The sequence below is a fragment of the Chroicocephalus ridibundus genome, chromosome 15, assembly GCF_963924245.1.
Source record: "Chroicocephalus ridibundus chromosome 15, bChrRid1.1, whole genome shotgun sequence".
Lineage (NCBI taxonomy): Eukaryota > Metazoa > Chordata > Aves > Charadriiformes > Laridae > Chroicocephalus > Chroicocephalus ridibundus.
The window spans coordinates 11,785,546-11,801,678 of record NC_086298.1 but is presented as its reverse complement, the minus strand read 5'-3'; the positions used below and the strand labels follow the sequence as shown (position 1 = coordinate 11,801,678).

General features: G+C 48.0%; 3 protein-coding genes and 4 non-coding genes across 9 annotated transcripts; 5 read left to right on the top strand and 2 right to left on the bottom strand.

The window, feature by feature from the left end:
* Positions 1-4: 4 nt before the first annotated feature.
* Positions 5-6,843, bottom strand: MED22 (mediator complex subunit 22). 3 transcript variants are annotated; one of them, XM_063353036.1, is made up of 4 exons: positions 6,692-6,843; positions 6,048-6,128; positions 5,495-5,703; positions 5-1,256 (listed from the first exon to the last, which is right to left on the bottom strand). In XM_063353036.1, exons 1-4 carry the CDS (start codon positions 6,812-6,814, stop codon positions 980-982), a joined length of 690 nt encoding a protein of 229 aa, XP_063209106.1. In that variant the 5' UTR covers positions 6,815-6,843; the 3' UTR covers positions 5-979. The 3 variants fall into 3 exon arrangements, with proteins under 3 accessions (XP_063209106.1, XP_063209107.1, XP_063209108.1); XM_063353037.1 differs by having other exon boundaries at positions 1,016-1,357; XM_063353038.1 differs by having other exon boundaries at positions 1,016-1,351.
* A 75-nt stretch (positions 6,844-6,918) lies between these two features.
* On the top strand, positions 6,919-11,201 carry RPL7A (ribosomal protein L7a). The gene is made up of 8 exons (XM_063352705.1): positions 6,919-6,964; positions 7,543-7,663; positions 8,099-8,248; positions 9,003-9,143; positions 9,501-9,580; positions 9,911-10,041; positions 10,464-10,533; positions 11,032-11,201. Exons 1-8 carry the CDS (start codon positions 6,962-6,964, stop codon positions 11,134-11,136), a joined length of 801 nt encoding a protein of 266 aa, XP_063208775.1. The 5' UTR covers positions 6,919-6,961; the 3' UTR covers positions 11,137-11,201.
* LOC134523959 (small nucleolar RNA SNORD24) lies at positions 7,957-8,029 on the top strand. The gene has a single exon (XR_010073452.1). It is a non-coding gene; the product is annotated as a small nucleolar RNA SNORD24 (small nucleolar RNA).
* Positions 8,863-8,928, top strand: LOC134523960 (small nucleolar RNA SNORD24). Its single transcript, XR_010073453.1, has one exon. It is a non-coding gene; the product is annotated as a small nucleolar RNA SNORD24 (small nucleolar RNA).
* Positions 9,261-9,337, top strand: LOC134523958 (small nucleolar RNA SNORD36). Its single transcript, XR_010073451.1, has one exon. It is a non-coding gene; the product is annotated as a small nucleolar RNA SNORD36 (small nucleolar RNA).
* On the top strand, positions 9,762-9,834 carry LOC134523951 (small nucleolar RNA SNORD36). The gene has a single exon (XR_010073444.1). It is a non-coding gene; the product is annotated as a small nucleolar RNA SNORD36 (small nucleolar RNA).
* Positions 11,202-11,787: 586 nt separating the features above from the next.
* On the bottom strand, positions 11,788-16,129 carry LOC134523624 (surfeit locus protein 1). Its single transcript, XM_063352706.1, has 9 exons — positions 15,999-16,129; positions 15,057-15,138; positions 14,809-14,936; positions 14,363-14,445; positions 13,964-14,155; positions 13,599-13,671; positions 13,059-13,221; positions 12,546-12,627; positions 11,788-12,301 (listed from the first exon to the last, which is right to left on the bottom strand). Exons 1-9 carry the CDS (start codon positions 16,059-16,061, stop codon positions 12,235-12,237), a joined length of 933 nt encoding a protein of 310 aa, XP_063208776.1. The 5' UTR covers positions 16,062-16,129; the 3' UTR covers positions 11,788-12,234.
* Positions 16,130-16,133: the final 4 nt, after the last annotated feature.

The window sequence follows — 16,133 nt, the reverse complement described above, 5'->3', positions numbered from 1 at the left end:
TAAAAATTATACAAACGAGTTAGTTTTATTAAACCACCTAATTACAAAAAAATAAATGGAATGGAAGAAAAATAAAACAAAAAATTACACCGAAATTCACATCTGAAGAAGCGAGACGTTACAGCAGGAGGCTGGGGGAGCTCGGCTTGCCCGCGATGCCGACAGCAAGCTGCCCGGACCCTGTTCCCTGCTCGGGTTGGGGCGAGGCAGAACCCCTGGAGCCGCCACACAGACCCACCGCGCAGGAGAAGGGCCGGAGCCGCACCAAGCTGCCACCAGCTGCAGACAAAGCACCAAATACATTTCTCGGGAAGGGAACTGAGAGTAACTGAGTGTCCCTCACTGCTCCGTACACCCCAGTCACCTCGAGATTGTTAGACAAAACTATTAGCCAACGTCAATGCTGGCTTCACGTTAGCACAGGCTGTGTTAACACTGGAAAGGGAACCAGACTAAAAGGTGTCGCTGCTTCTCTCTGCAGCCTTCGGCAAGCGGCACCAATACCTCAGTCCGATTCCTCAGTTTGCCCTTTTCTCCTCAAACAGGAAAATACCACTCATCCATAAGGGTCTCCTAAGAGCCTCCTCCCAAACGACTGCGAGTAAAAGTTCAAGTTTGTGAAGCACTCTGACAGTGAAGACTGCTGTGTAACAAATACTACAAGATTCTTACTCTAATTAAGTAGAACGGAGGTTGTCAGATGCCATCCTGAGAGAGCTTCAAAGCAGCCAGAATGTCAATAACCTTGGGAAGCAGGGTAAAAACCCCAACACCCTCACTGCCCCCACATTTGGCTCAAGTTTATCCCAAAGGAATTCAACTCCCAACGCTCCAGCGTGTACTTACTGAGATACACATGGAAACAAACTGGATTTCTAATGAACTCTACATGTAACAATCATGTAAAAGCAAACCTAACTCTAACTTGTTAGATCAACTTTGTATTTACTTATCACGTTCTCTTAAGGGAGAGTAACACTCATGGCAACGTCCCGGGGGTGGAGAAAGCACTGTGGCCATCCAGTGAGCAGAAACCTACAAATACAGCTCCAGTGCTTTCTCCTGACAGTGGGAGACGCTTGCTCAGTACAGCAGGTGGAAGACTTCCAGCAGCGCAGTGCCGCTGGGAGAAAGAGGTTCGGCAGGAGAGGATCCTCTTCAGGAGTGCTCCGTGGGGCCTGCCCCGTGCCCGTTCACGTGAGGGTGCGATGGTGTCGAGCTCTGGGAGGTAGCAACGCTCTGCTCTGCTGTGGCAGCTGTCAGAGGCATGGAGAGGCTTTCAGGGGAGAGCGTGGCAAAGTCTTGTCTCCAGTAGGCTTCACACAGTGGAAGATCATTGCTGTCACACAGACTGTAGCTTTCCAGAACAAACAACCCCAGTGAGGAGAGACAGCGGGTGCAATAAGAGAGGAGGGGAGTTAGGGGAAGGGTGGGGGGAGCAAGACAGAAGCAAAGCATTAAGAAAATGGCAAAAAGACGTTCATGGATGTAAGGTCTGTGTTCAGAAATTCATCACACGTCTTGTGACACTGGCCTTCCCTAAGACACCCCTTAAGGACTGGTCTTGAACCTCAAGGGCCTGGTGAGGATCACAGGAATTTCAGAGTCAAAACCGTTGCTACAAATTCAAACAGAGGCTCAGTTCTAATCCAGACGCTCCTAGTCCCTGGGAAGATCTGGGCCGAAGTCCTGGCACCCCAAAGATGGGAGTTATACTGAGTGAGGCAAGGACCTCATCCATAATTATTTTACTTGGAATTAGATCACATCCTATGTGAGGAAAAAAAATGTAAATCCTGCTCTAAATTTCAGTTCAGCAAAAAAGCTATCACAATTGTTTTAGGGCCTGTCCCTGTCATGATAAAGAAGAAACCTATTTGCACCTTTGCCCTTTCAAAAAAGTGCTTCACAGAAGGTCTGAGTCTTCTATTGGAAGCTCCCCAGCCTGACTACAAAGTACTGATGGCTCCTAACGGTTTCAGCAGAAGCTGAGTTAACAGTTCTTCTAAAAGCAGCTTGCTGGATTTGACCACCGTAGACTACAGAGCTGGATGAACCAGTGGGAAAGTAGTGTTTTTAAATAACTGTCTAATTCTCGCCTGTTCTCTGAGGAAAACGCAACATGGAAGGGCCAAAACTAAAAAGAAAAATTATGGAAGAAACTGGAACAAAACCAAAACAAATTCCAAAGAGAAGAAGGAGCTGCACACACAAGAGACACCCAAGACAAAGAGCGCTGAAGCAGAAAGCAGCTTGCATTCAGATAAAAACAAACCCAATGGGTCAAGTGATTTTGTTGTTGCAGCTTTATTTACATTTTTAATGTATGGACTTGAATAGATGCTTTGGAAAATATTTTAAGTGTATAAATATGAGACACTTCAAATTGCACAAACATGAAACATGTTGAGATCTAACCCCACACTCAAGACAGCTCCTGTGATCTCAGAGGAGGGAGCAATGGAACATAAACGCAAGTTTGGGGTTTAGGATGAGAGAAGGCAAGCTGGACTTGGAGTTACCACTTTGGGGAGTAAGCGCACAAAGCACTAGTTGCAAGCATCTATGTTTGAGCTCTTTTCTGGCAACATCACCCAGCTGGTTTTGCAGTAGAAGTAAGAAGGCAGTGGATACAGGTTTTATATTTGGGGCCTTTGTAAAATCCCTTGGAACATCACCCTTCCGTACAGTCCCAAACACACAGTGAAGCTGGGTTCAATTAGCAAAGACCTTGAGGATTGAACCAGAACTACGACTCCTTTTCTGTCAGTCTTAGACCTCAGGCCATGGTTTCCAAGGAGAACCTGGCCACAGCATCCACCACATCTTGGCAGGTGAGCTACTAAGAAAATTTCAGCTGCGTCAGAAGCATAACTGCTTCTCTTGCTGCCCCAGTTAGAACAGTCCCAAAAGCCTACGCTTTGCTTCTCACGTACCACTCCTCAAAAGTCAGGGCGAATGAGCAGCTACTACACAGCCCACAAAAAGCACTGGCCAGCCTGCTACTCTGTCCTTTGACGGAAGGTTCCTTCACTATCGCCCTGAGGGCATACAGTGCAGTCCACGTGCAGAGGAACAGCTCTAGAAAACTACCTGAACACAGGGACTGAAAGCAAAGATTCCTTCAGAACAATCTACTCAGCTTTAGTTTCAGGGACCTGCTTTCAGGTCTCTTCAAAACCCCCACACACCCATAAAAATCCTAGCAATGAAAGCCAAACCTACACCTGAGGCACATCCAATTAGTTACTCACTATGGGCAAGGGGCTGTCTAAGCCCCTTTAACACAACGGCAGTGACAAACGTTGGGCAGGAGACAGTCCCTGCCACTGGCTTTTCACAGCAGCCGGGAGCAGTGCACAGGAGCCAAACAAGCTACGCAGCAGCAGCTCTCAGCTCTGCAGCTATGCTGCGCCAGGGAGTTCACTTTTCTACAGCCTTCCCTGGAGGGACAACCTAAAATAAACTAACCAGTGAGCTTCAGGGAAACTGGAGCGTGGGAGAGCCGTTTGGAATCCATGTCCTGGCCTCACAGGACTGCACACCTCTTTAGAAATCCTGTGGGATCAAGCCCCATGAGAAAGTAACAGATGGTGCAGAGAGGCAACCCCAGCTGGGCTCCCAGGAAAGCACAGAATGCCCATTTGTGGGCAAACCAGATATCGCATTTACAGCCATTTAAACATGATTATCGCTCAAGACATAACAAAAACCCTTTTTCCCAGATGAGACAATAAGGTTTTGTTAAAAATATTTTAGTGCTCTAATTATAAAAGGATTCTGATGAAATCACTGTTTCTATATTTACACACACACAATTTCTTTGGTGTAGAAAAAGACAGGAAAGAGCACAGGAAGGCAGTAAGTGCTAAAAGCAAATGACTAAGTGCTACATGATAACAGGTTTCAGCGGAGGGATCATAGCTCTGTAGAGCTGCCAAGATTCCTACCTTGTGACCACTCATAAGAAAGAGCATGAAGGCAAATCCTTTTGGTGTATGCCTACGTTTGTGCTTAGATGTTCTGTTACAAAGGGTTGCTTTACAAGGCATCTGGTGCCAGGCAGGTGAACAGACCACGGTCAGAGCACCTTAGTCCAAAAGTTAAAGCTACTGACCCACAGTGGTGGCAGCCTGGTGACAGTGTGGCACGCATGAGGCACTGTGATCGCACACAGCATCGTTTTGGATACAGCTCACTGCCACGCTGTATGCAGCCTAGGTAGTGGATGCATCTTGACCTCTCAGGGCCTGGACTGGTGCTTGGGTTTGCGACCATCCCTTTTCCAATTCTGAGATACTTCTAGGATCCCTTGCCACCCCCCAAAAACCTCTTAAAGTTTGAAAAGCAACTGTAAACTTTTACCTCAAGTTTTCTTCCAATGTCATTGCAGTTCCTAAACTACGTAATATCAGTATCTTTTTACTCTTAAAATACATATATTATCCATAAATAATGGCCTAACTTCCAAAGATATTGAGCATTTAAGGTTTTAGTTGACTTAGCTGGCGTTACAGACATTCAGCATTTTTAGAAAGAAGGGAAAGGCAAAAATAGAAAAGCTGGTCACTGAAATTTTAAATAAATTTTGTAAAGTTAAGTTTCTGTTTAGAAGTCATAGCATTATTGCACTGACTTCACTTAGCTTGGATAGTGCAGCCAAAATAATCACAGAATGGTTTGGGTTGGAAGGGACCTTAAAGATCATCTAGTTCCAACCCCCAATCAGGTTCTCATTTGTTTTCTCCTGCTTTCATTTACTGCATCATCAACTATAAGTGCTGGAGTGCATGACAGAAAATAAAATTAAAAAAATAAAGTGTCTGAATTCTCAAAAGTCTGTTTTCTAAGAGTCTTTTAAAAATATTAAAAATCCCAGAAATCACTATTAGGTCTTCCTTAGAAAATCCTATCACAATACTTCATAATTCAATGAAATGGAGCATGTCTTTTTTGCTCATTTCAAATGTTCACCCCAACAGGACTCCAGGCAGCTGGGGCAGCCGACTACAAGGGAAAAGGCACATGGTGAAACCAAGTCACTTGTGGAAGAACTCACCACGAAGACATGGTGATCTCATCTAAGATCAGGACCCAGCTCAGCAAGCTAGTCTCTCTAGGGAGAGAGAGAGGGGCTCCTCCAGAGGGATACTCAGACAGAAGCCTATACCCACAAGGAAATTCACCTCCTTTTACAATGATCACAAAGGAAGCCTAAGCAAATTATCTGTCAAATCTACCCAACTAAAGCAAGCACCTAGAGCTGGATGCTGTGAGTACCTCCTCACCATGACACTTATACCCTGTAGGATATCTACAAGGAAAAGGCAGTTGCTTTAGTTGCAGAAAAAGATTCTGACCTAATTAAAAACAGGAGTGAAATTTTGTTGGGAACATTCTGAAGACCTATACTCTATGAACTACTTGTTTGTCTAGATTAACTACCCCAAAAGGGCTGGAGTCATCAGGCAGAAGTCCACTGCCCTATTTGTACCTGGAAGAGTAATATTCTTCTTCTAGCTCGTACAGGTCAATGGAGATCTCATCCCGTAGCGCAATCAACTTCTTGTCACATTCCTCCTGCAAGCTTCTCAGCTGCTGGTTGCGCTGGTTGATAGCTTCATTCACAGAGGGGAAATCATTGAGGATCAAGAACTGCTTCAGGTCAGACACAAGTTTCATCAGGGACTCACCAGCTCGGACCTTGCAGCAAAGAGAAAAATCACATAACACATAGTATATCAAAACAGCGCTTTGCTCCAATTCTAAAACAAGATCTCCCAAGCTGCTCCTTCAGCCCAAGCCTTGAATAAAGTAGAAACTCCCACATTAGGTGAGCATTCTGACAGAAGCCTGTAGCTGACAAGCCAGGCTACCCAGCTTTCCCCCTAGAGAAGGAAATCGCCCAACAGCCACTCCAATTATCAGATTACTCTTCCAGCAGCAGCCCTAGTGAGTGTTATAAAGGCTGCCCTAGATGCAATAATGAACCCAACGGTACCTGAAGGATGTGCTGCCACCAATTTGAACAGCAGGGTGCTACTCACAATGTTTGCAGCTCTGACATGCATCTCATAGTTATCTTGTTCACCCTGGGTTGCTCGAGAGACTTGGGTTTCATCCTCAATCTAAAGAAAAAAGTATACGTATCCACCTTTACATACTAAAATCATGGTATGTGATTACTACACTGTAAGGCTTCTCATTTCAGTTCAATCCACACCTGGAATCCCCGGAGCGGCCTCTGCATTTTACAGGCACCCGCAGATCGTCTTTGCTACCCTCCCTGCTTGCTTCTGCGGTTCTCCCGCGTTCAGCAGCACCGCTTGGCTGCCCGAAGCGCAGAGGCAGAGAGGCCAAGGCAGCAGCAGCTGAGAGCTGACAGCCACCTGCCCTGGGGAAGGAAGGAACCCTCTTCCCTCACGGCCGCCCTCAGCAGAACCGGCAGAAAGGTCCCCCTGCCGCCTCCCACCCTCCCCTCAGGGGCTCGACCTCCCCCCGGGGCTGGCCCCTCTCCCCTCGGGGGCCTTGCTCCCCCCTCACAGCCATCCCTTCTCCCCTCAGGAACCCTCGTCCCTCCTCAAAGCTACCCCCGGGGAAAATCCGCCCCTCTCCCCTCAGGAGCCCGGCCGCTCCGGCGGGCGCGGCCCCCGCCCCTCGGGGCTCGGCTACGGCCCAGGCCCAGGCCCACCTTGGCCGTCTTGATGATTTCGGTGAAGTTGTCCATGATGGACTTGATGTCATCCTTGAGGCGCTTGTTGTAGGACTGCAGCAGGGTCTCCTTGCTCTGCGGCAGCACCCGCTGCTGCGCCATGGCGCCCCGTCGCCCTCCCGCCCCTCTCGACCCGCCCCCCCGGGCCCCGCCCCGCCGCGCGCGACGCCGCCGTCCTCTCGCGAGACCTCGCGCCGCGTAGATATTTCCCAGCATGCGCCGCTCCCCCTTTCTCTTCCTCAGTCCAAGATGGTGAGTGGCGGCGGGCGCGGGGCGGGGGCCGGGCCCATCCGCCGCCATCCGCCTCCATCGCTGGGCCGCGGCCCGGCGGGGAGCGCCGCGCGGGTGCTCGGTGGCCCCGGGGGGGCGGTGGAGGAGCGTTTCGTGCCCGGTTTGCGGGGTCCGGGGCCGGTCCCGGGGAGGTCGGGTCTGGGCCTACCCGGCTGCGCGGCGCCGCCCGGCTCTTCAGTGCGGGGAGCGGGGCGGCTCGGGCAGGCCGCAGCGTTTTTCCCCGTGGATGGCGGATCCCGGGCCGGGCTCGGTGGCCGGTAACCTGCGGTGGGAGTGTCGCGGGGCAGCGGGGCGCCAGCCGCTCCTTGGACGATTGCTGCCGGGCCGAGGCGAGAACGTGCGGTTTTAAACGGCCTCGCTCTCTAGGAGGCTCATAAGCCTTATAAAGTTAAAGCAAAGGATTTGCTTTCCGAGGAAAAGCGAGGCAAGGCTGGGAGGCTGCCAGGCTGGGGAGATGCGTTTTCAAGCTGGACTGAAATCTCTGTTAAGTACACGAGTATTGGAGGCAAAAGAAGGAAGAGTGTGTTTCTTACTTGCAGCCGAAAGGAAAGAAGGCCAAGGGCAAGAAGGTGGCACCGGCCCCTGCTGTAGTCAAGAAGCAGGAGGCCAAGAAGGTTGTCAACCCCCTCTTTGAGAAGAGGCCCAAGAACTTTGGCATTGGTGAGTAACTGGATATTGGGCTGCTCGCTCAACACTTTTTTTTGTTTTATAGGCAGATGTCTAAATTGTAAACAGAAGGGTATTTTAATAAAGTTATGGAGTGGAGAGAGTGATGGAGGCAGTTGACTTGCAGTTAAGTGCTGTCCTTTGTTATGTATATGAAGGTGGCTATGGACAATCTGTTGAATTTCCCATATTCTGAAGATTCCTTATATAATTCTATTGTGATTAACCTTGCTGTTTTGTGTGTGGTAAATCAATTCGGATTTCTCTAGTGCTATTTTTATACAGTGTGCAGATGATGTGAAAGAATATTTGCTATCTGAGTGATAGTGCTGACATACAACCACCAAGATCACTGATGCACCTGTGCCTGTTCCATGCTGTTGCTCTGTGGGTTTGGAACAGCTTTGAGTTAAAAGTCTGTATTTTTAGGACAGGATATCCAGCCGAAGCGTGATCTCACCCGTTTTGTGAAATGGCCACGCTACATCAGGCTGCAGCGCCAGAGGTCCATTCTTTACAAACGCTTGAAGGTGCCTCCTGCCATTAACCAGTTCACGCAGGCTTTGGACCGCCAGACAGGTAAGGATGTGCCCCACAAAATTAATGGAATATGCCTCAAAAGAGGAAAGAAACCAAAATAAAGACTTAAGGGAAGGTGTCTTTGGAAGCATTTTAGGGAGGCTTTAATAGTCTCAGTTTGCTGACTTATGTCTTGATAGCTGTTATGTACTTTGCAAAGTGGTTTAGAAAATGCCAGAGCTCCCACTTAATGAACCAAACCAGAGTTATCTTAACTGTATGTTTCCATTGTAAAACACAAAGGGGTTTTCTAGCTGTGTAAACAGATAGTTTGAGAAATCTGTGTGAGTGCAGGCTTTGGGGGGAAAGCCAGCATCCTGCAGACTGACATTGAAGTGGGGGAAGAAGAAACTTCAGGGTCTTCTGTGAACCAGTAAATAGTATTTTTCAGGTGACAGTGTCTGTGCAAGAAACTTTCAGCCTATGTAGAATAACTCCCTTGTAGATGTTGCCAAACAAGTTGCTTGTTTTAAAGGAGAAGGTGCCTCACCTCTAAGGATAACTGCTGTGGGGGTCCACAGGCATTTCCTCATCCAAACAGTGAAGGAGCTCTCACTGCCAGCAGAGGTAAATGTGGGCTCTGGAGGTGCTCCGCTAGCTCTGCTCTTGCACTGTGCAAATGATGCTGACTTTTTGCCATCTAACTACACTTGATGACAACCACCAAGATCGCTGATGCACTTCAGTATTTTAAAAAGTAATGTTTAGATGTTCAGGCCATGCAACTAACTAACTAGTAGATGTTCTCTTCCAGCTACACAGCTCCTGAAGCTGGCGCACAAATATAGGCCAGAAAATAAGCAAGAGAAGAAGCAGAGGCTACTGGCTCGTGCTGAGCAGAAAGCTGCAGGAAAGGGAGATACTCCAACTAAGCGGCCGCCAGTCCTCCGAGCAGGTAGTTTTGTACATGGACTTGTCTGCTGGCGTATGTGGGAGTGTGGTGCTTTGTTAGAGAGAAAACCGATGAGAAGAGTTGGTGCTTTGCTCCAGCCAAACAGGATTGGACAAGCTATTGCAATGATGTATGAATTTCTTCACCTGAGCTCAAAGTGAAGAGCAAAATAGACGAGCTTTTTAACCCTGAGCTTTAGCAAATTGTCCATGTAATACCTTCTCTGTGTTACTGAACAGATGTGAGAAGTTTTCATAACGAAGCTGTGCTGTGGAGTCTGAGCTGGCTGTATGAGGCTTATATGAAAGCTCTGGAAATAGACTGACCGGAATCAAAGCTTTTCTATTACTTGTTTTTTAGGTATTAACACTGTCACAACTCTGGTAGAGAACAAGAAAGCTCAGCTTGTGGTGATTGCCCATGATGTAGACCCCATTGAGGTAAGTGTTCTTGCTGGTACCTGGTACAGGCTACCTGTGTGACCTAAGCTGAGGTCAGAACTGGGCATGGGGTGAAAATGCATTTTAGGACAATTTTATTGCATGAAAAGAGAATGCATAAAAAGACTTACTTAGCTATGTATGTTTGTAGTTGTCCTGGCATTACAGTGAGGCTTGGCCCTTGCAATGATGTATGAATTTCTTCACCTGAATCAACAGTGAAGAGCAAAACGAGCTTTTTAACACTGAGCAATTGCCACAGCCCAGACTGATTCAAAGAATAAAAAGGTGTTCTCCCTCAGTTACACGGCATGCTCCCTTTCTTTTCAGCTGGTGGTCTTCTTGCCAGCTCTGTGCCGCAAGATGGGAGTGCCATACTGCGTCATCAAGGGCAAAGCCAGACTGGGGCGACTGGTCCACAGGAAAACTTGTACCTGTGTCGCTTTCACCCAGGTTAACCCGTAAGTGTTCTGTGTGCTGACTGGATTCGCTGTAGCGGAGAACGCAAACTGCCTGTCAGCACAGACTGCAGGGCAGACAGAGAGCAAACTTGGGGGTCTCTAGTTTGAAGTAGTAAAACTAAAATACTGTCTCTATATAGATGTTCTTTTGCATGAAGAGCTCTATTGGTCCTGAAAATACAGATTACTTTGGTTTACCAAAAAGCATAGTTACTCTAAAATATGTAGATGAAACTATTAACCTTGATCTGAGCAATGGCAGTGCAAGTTCCTAAAGCACTGGTGGTTGGAATGATTAACCCTTTGCAATATGCTTAACCAGAAAAATCACATTGCCACTATGAGCTCTTAAATCCTGAGGCAAAAGGTTTATGGAAAAAATTAAATTGAGGCTCTAAAGGAATTAAAACTGTCACCAACAGGGAGGATAAGGGAGCCCTTGCAAAGCTGGTGGAGGCTGTCAAAACCAACTACAATGACAGATATGATGAGGTAAGATTCTCTCTGCTGCTAGCCTTGTCTTTAGTTTGTACTGTAAACATCCCTGAAAGCTTGCCCATGAAATGTCATTTCAGACATAGTGACATCATGACATCACCTTTAAGCGAGTTGGTTGTGTTGTACGTAGATTTGCTTACAGTTTATACAGATTATTTAACTGAGGATGGGGTAAAATGTGAATGCTGTCACAAGTTACGAGTAAACAGAGCTATCGCAGGGCTAAGATTGTAGAGAGGGCAACACCTTCTGCGAGGCTCAACTGTTTACCCCATGTGTCACGTCTGAATCCAACACTATTCATGCAGAAAGATTTTAAACTCCTGTATCTCTCTGCTGCCCCGAAACGTAGTTCACTGCTTGAAATATGTAGGACTTACACATTGAGGGAGCTCTTTCCCTTGTGCAGAAAGGAGTGTCATGAAGCAAGTTGTATGAGTGATGTATTAAGAGATTGTATGAGGCATCTAACCTGTTGTTACTTCTTTGCAGATCCGTCGTCACTGGGGTGGTAACGTCTTGGGTCCAAAATCGGTGGCTCGCATCGCTAAGCTTGAAAAAGCAAAGGCTAAAGAACTGGCTACTAAGCTGGGCTAAAGATGTACTGGATTGCTACCGTGTTTTCTGTACATAAAAAGAATAAACCCCCAGATTAAGTTTCAGTGGTCTCTATTAATGGGAGTGTTCCAGGCAGTGGTTAGCAGATTAGCATGGCTTTCCAGCAAATGATTGCATGCAGGTTGTTACTTGGAATGACTGCCCTTAATTAGTCCTGTGTAGTAATTCCTCTCCTTTGAACACACAGCCCATCAGCAGGAGCTCAGCAGCACGTGGTGTGTGATCATCAAGTTGGATGGGCTGGGCTAGCTCTGCCTTTAAGCCTGGCTTGCTTACGCAAGTACCTCTCATCATCCATGGGTTGTATAGGGTATTACAGCATTTACCAGGCTAACCAGGTAGGGACCTGTGAGGAAGTCTGTAATGCCTCTTCTCCAGGCTGAAGGGTAGGGGAAGAATCTAGATCTTCTTGTCCTTCTGTTCTTTCCTGATTTGTGACTGGATCTTGTGGTGGTGTGGGAGGTTACAAAGCTTGATATGGCTCCATTGGAGGTAGCTCCTGCTTGGGTTTGGTAGCCCTTATGCTCTCATGAAGCCACAGGCTACCTTACCCAGCTAGACTTGAGTATCCACAGTAACCTTTAATTCAGGTGTGTGGCTGTTAAGATGCAAGATGTGCAATACAAGGCATGCATCTCTAAGCCCTCTTTATTTATTCTGATGCAACTGCTGTGAACCACTCCTGACCTCAGGAATGACTACGCAGTGCAAAGAAACCTGGATTCACAAAATCCCTCACCAGCTTTTGGAAAATACAGCCGTGGAGAAGTTAAAGTGGTGTAGGTTAAAACCAATGACAATAGAAAAATATATCCTTGAGATTACTGCATAAATGTGCCTCACTAGAAGTCTCAACAGCCATGTACAATTTTGAAGTTTAATACTTCCAAGCTGCAGCCAGAATCGCACCGGTAGGAGCTCAGAGTCTATTTGCAGCTTGAGAGCTGCACGCATTGACTGAACATGTTGCTCTGAAACTCTGCGTGCTTCAGATAGTTCAGGACTGATCAGAGTGCTGGCTTCTATAAAAGTCTGCTCTTGACCGCAGTACAGAAGAGAAGTCGTCAGCCCTTCCCCTCACAGAGGTATTTTTTGTATAAATTTTCTGTACCACAAGAATGAAGTTGCAGCACATAAGCCATACCTATGAAAGAAAACAAAACCACATGTTTAAATCTTCATTTCAAGATGGACTGAGCCTCCCTAAGTCGGCTGTGGTGCAATAAAACACAACTATTTCAAATCACTGTGTAAATGTTACTTAAAACTAGGCTCTTGAAGCTTAAAAGCTCATCCAGCCTCACTGATGCAGGAGCAAGAATGCCAGGCAAAGCTTTACATTCAGAAGAAACACGCGGAAGGTCAGTCACGCTGTCTGGGTAACTCACCAGGTGATGATGTACTGCATGTGCTCGTTCCTCAGGCTCACTCTTGTCTGGCCTCCAATGGGTCCCCCCGGGACCGTGCTTCCTACAGGCACAACACAGCGCACAAGTTAGATCTCCAGTCCGCACTGCGAAGAGCTGCCCTTGCCATGAGAAACGGGATGAAGGTGGTCAGTCATATGAATGCTCTGCTCCTCTTCCTCAGGAAACCTGCCCCACATCCGTGGGGCAAGTGGCTGATTGTGCTCGAGGCAGCGAACACCACCTGCACCTCCGAGCATCCTACCGTTTCCCAGGGCTGGCTGCCCACCACCTCCAAAATAGTAAACCTAGCAGAGTACACAAAGGTAAGAGAAAGATGCAATATCTTGCTGGACTTGATCTGAAAGGTCTTTTTCCACCTAAACGATTCTATGATTCTACCTTTACAAATGCCATGGGGAAATAACTAACTGAATGGAAAGGCGGGGAGAGCGATGTAAATTGGAGGTGGAGTTGGGTTCCTCTGCGACTTACTGAAATCCGCATCGATAAAGATGGGCTCGGCGCCGGTCACCTTTGCCATAGCCTCCAGGTCACGGTAGTGCCAGCGGTTTTTCTCAATGTTATTTTCAGGCACAAAAGGTTTCCGGGTTTCTGATAACCTCACCACCCCGGTGAGATCAATTTCATCTTCAATCTGAAAAGAAGCGCAGAAGAGAAAAAAGGAATTTTTCAAGACTCATTACATACTCTGGCATACCACGTCCTGGTAGAAAAATACAGCACTTTGTGGGGTCTGATCATAAATCTACTGGTTGTGCCCTGCAGTGGGGCAGGGCTGTAACACAGCAGGGAAAAAGGCAGATCAAGAACAGCTCCTGGTTTGAAAAACATCGTTTACCTAACAAAAAGGTGGGAAGAAAAGGTTTGCCACCTTTGACAAGTGCAATGACTATATAAGTAGCCTCCCATGATGCTGAACACGCCCACCGCCTTTCTTGGTTTGTCAGCAGTGCCTCTGGGTAATCACAGGGCAGAAAGTAATACGCCAATATTTCCTGTATCCCCCCTTACCTGTCCCTTCAGCCTGGTCTCCGGTTTCAATTTCTTTTTGGGCACAAATCCTCGGTTGACTAAAATCGTGACCCTGGAGTTACATAAAGAAGTATGGCTCATGAGTGAAAGGAAATTTATTCTTGCCGCTGCCGAGAACTAGGTACCAAAGAAAGAAGCGACCCGTATGTTTGGTGGCACGGTTTTTGTCATCTGAGTGCACATTATAAGGGAATTTAAATACAATTTTGAATCAAGCCTCAGTGACATAACAGACTGTGAGAGATGCCTTTTAAGGTAGAGAATGACTTATATAAACCCAACCACCATGATTCAGCTTTTCAAAACAAGCGAGCTGCTCACACGCTCGACTTTCAGTACCTTACCCCAGCTCTGTGCAATAGAAAGGAGTAATGACATTCGCTCCGTTTTCCGGGTGGGATGTCAGACGCCCGGCTTCTCTGGCTTCTCGCTCAGGGTCCACAAGTGACCGTGGCAAAATATAGAGCTCCTTGGAGTGGTCAAAATGCCCTCGGACCTTTACAGGTCTGTACTCCAGTTCCTTCAGTTCCATGGGGCTGCATGGAACAAGAGGAAAACAAAATGGTGTCTGTGATAGGCAAATCAAACTAGGGGATTTTATGTTGGGATTCTCCTTCTCCCTAATGCTTCACTCTAGAGCCAGTTGCAAACAGAAACAGAACACAAACACCTCATGGAATAAGCAGCTGGCTTAATATTTTGTTACTATCACAATGATAGTATCACAGTCTCAGTTTCCTTACTCTAATGTCAGAGGGATGGGCTCTGATGTAATTCTTGATGCCAGTTGTGCAATCAAGTCTAATTTCCACTTTCGTCGCTGAACCTGAAAGTACACAAACATGAAAGCAATTGCTTATGGTAGAACAGAGCAATGTAATAACCCCAGCAAGCCTTAAAATCATCATAAGTTTCTCCTCAGACCTGGCCTAACTGGGCCAGGGTAATTGGAGATACAGAAATGGCTACTGACTTTATTTTGAGGAAATACTTAAACTGAAATAAAAGTGTAAAAAATAAGACTCTCTCCTTTAAAGACTTACAAATGTACACTTGGAAAACAGAAAGGTAAAATAAGAGCAAATCTTTACCCTGTATGTGATTTGAACTAGATTAAACAGCCAGAGATGGAAAAATCTGATAGCCCTCAAGTGCTCATCTCTTCAAAAAATGAAATATTTGTTTGTACCTGCCAAGTGCCGAGACAGAACGTGGTCAGAGGGACCAGGAAAAGGCCCCATTTGAGTACGATGTCCTCTCCAGATGTGCCAGCAGCTGTTGTAGAAGTTCGTGGTCTGCAAAACCTTAAACAAATATCTAGAGAAAAACAGAACAAGGAACAGGATTTGTACAGGAGAGGAGATGCCAAATTCCTGCAGAGAATGTCAACTCTTGGTATAAAGTTGAAACAGGGCAGAAATCCAAATATTTTCTTACCTTTAGTCTTCTGGACCAGACCAGAATCTGCTTTAGTTAAGGGATACCCAAAAAATGTTCTTCTGATCAAGCAATGTGACACCTATGTGAAATAAGAAACATCCTTTGTAGCATCTCTGCTTTGTAAAATGTATATCTAAATGATATGAGTTGTCTCAACGAGACATATCAATGGGTAAACCAAATTTCATGCAATCATCTTCATCTGAGCAACCACTGGGGAAACACTACAGGTTAGGTTATAATTTAAAAAAAATAAAATCACATTCGAGTTACAGAGCTGACGATAGCCCAGGAAATGATCTTTCCCTTTCCATGCACGCTATCAGCCAACGTACAACCATCTTAATTTGGTCTTGAAACAAGTGCCAGCCAAGCCCCTGCCCTCCCGCTTCCTCCCCTTCCTGCCATGCTGGAGCCGCACAGGGACACATTTACAGAGGAAGGGGGGAGCCCGGCGGGTGCAGGTACAGCGCCGAGCACCGCGGGGGGACGGGCTCCGGACAGGATCAGGATCGGGACCTCGACCGGGCCGGCCCCGCTCCCCTCGGCCCGGCCCGGCCCGGGTCCAGCCCGATCCCGTTCCCCTCGCCCGGCCCTGTCTCCTCAGCCCGGCCCCGCTCCCCTCGACCCTCACCCGGCCCCACTCCCCTGGGTCCGGCCCCGGCCCCGGTCACGGCCCCGCTCCCCTCAGCCCTCACCCGCCCCGGCCCAGCCCCGTTCCCCTCGGCCTTCACCGGCCCCGCTCCCCTCGGCCTTCACCCGGCCCCGGCCCCGCTCCCCTCGGCCCTCACCCGGCCCCGACCCGGCTCCCCTCGACCCTCACCCAGCCCCGGCCCCGCTCCCCTCGGCCCTCACCCGGCCCCGCTCCCCTCGACCCTCACCCGGCCCCGGCCCCGCTCCCCTCGGCCCTCACCCGGCCCCGCTCCCCTCGACCCTCACCCGGCCCCGGCGCTCCCGCAGCAGCCGCGGCCCCGCGCGCAGCAGCAGCCTCCCCGCCGCCATGGCAACGCCGCCACCGTTCCCCGCGCGCCTCCGGCCCAGACAGCCCCGGCGCGGGTGGGCGGGCAGGCCCCT

What these genes read in the sequence shown, in the direction of transcription:
- MED22 (XM_063353036.1), bottom strand. Translation starts at nt 6,814, where the DNA reads ATGGCGCAGCAGCGGGTGCTGCCGCAGAGCAAGGAGACCCTGCTGCAG. An exon ending in AAATCATCAAGACGGCCAAG is followed by an intron (nt 6,129 to 6,691) that starts GTGGGCCTGGGC and finishes TTTTTTCTTTAG; the next exon opens with ATTGAGGATGAAACCCAAGT. An exon ending in GAAGAATATTACTCTTCCAG is followed by an intron (nt 1,257 to 5,494) that starts GTACAAATAGGG and finishes TGCCTCTGACAG; the next exon opens with CTGCCACAGCAGAGCAGAGC.
- RPL7A (XM_063352705.1), top strand. An exon ending in GGCTTTGGACCGCCAGACAG is followed by an intron (nt 8,249 to 9,002) that starts GTAAGGATGTGC and finishes GTTCTCTTCCAG; the next exon opens with CTACACAGCTCCTGAAGCTG. An exon ending in ACAATGACAGATATGATGAG is followed by an intron (nt 10,534 to 11,031) that starts GTAAGATTCTCT and finishes ACTTCTTTGCAG; the next exon opens with ATCCGTCGTCACTGGGGTGG.
- LOC134523624 (XM_063352706.1), bottom strand. Translation starts at nt 16,061, where the DNA reads ATGGCGGCGGGGAGGCTGCTGCTGCGCGCGGGGCCGCGGCTGCTGCGG. An exon ending in TCTGGTCCAGAAGACTAAAG is followed by an intron (nt 14,937 to 15,056) that starts GTAAGAAAATAT and finishes GTTTTTCTCTAG; the next exon opens with ATATTTGTTTAAGGTTTTGC. An exon ending in CTTTATCGATGCGGATTTCA is followed by an intron (nt 12,628 to 13,058) that starts GTAAGTCGCAGA and finishes TTGTGCCTGTAG; the next exon opens with GAAGCACGGTCCCGGGGGGA.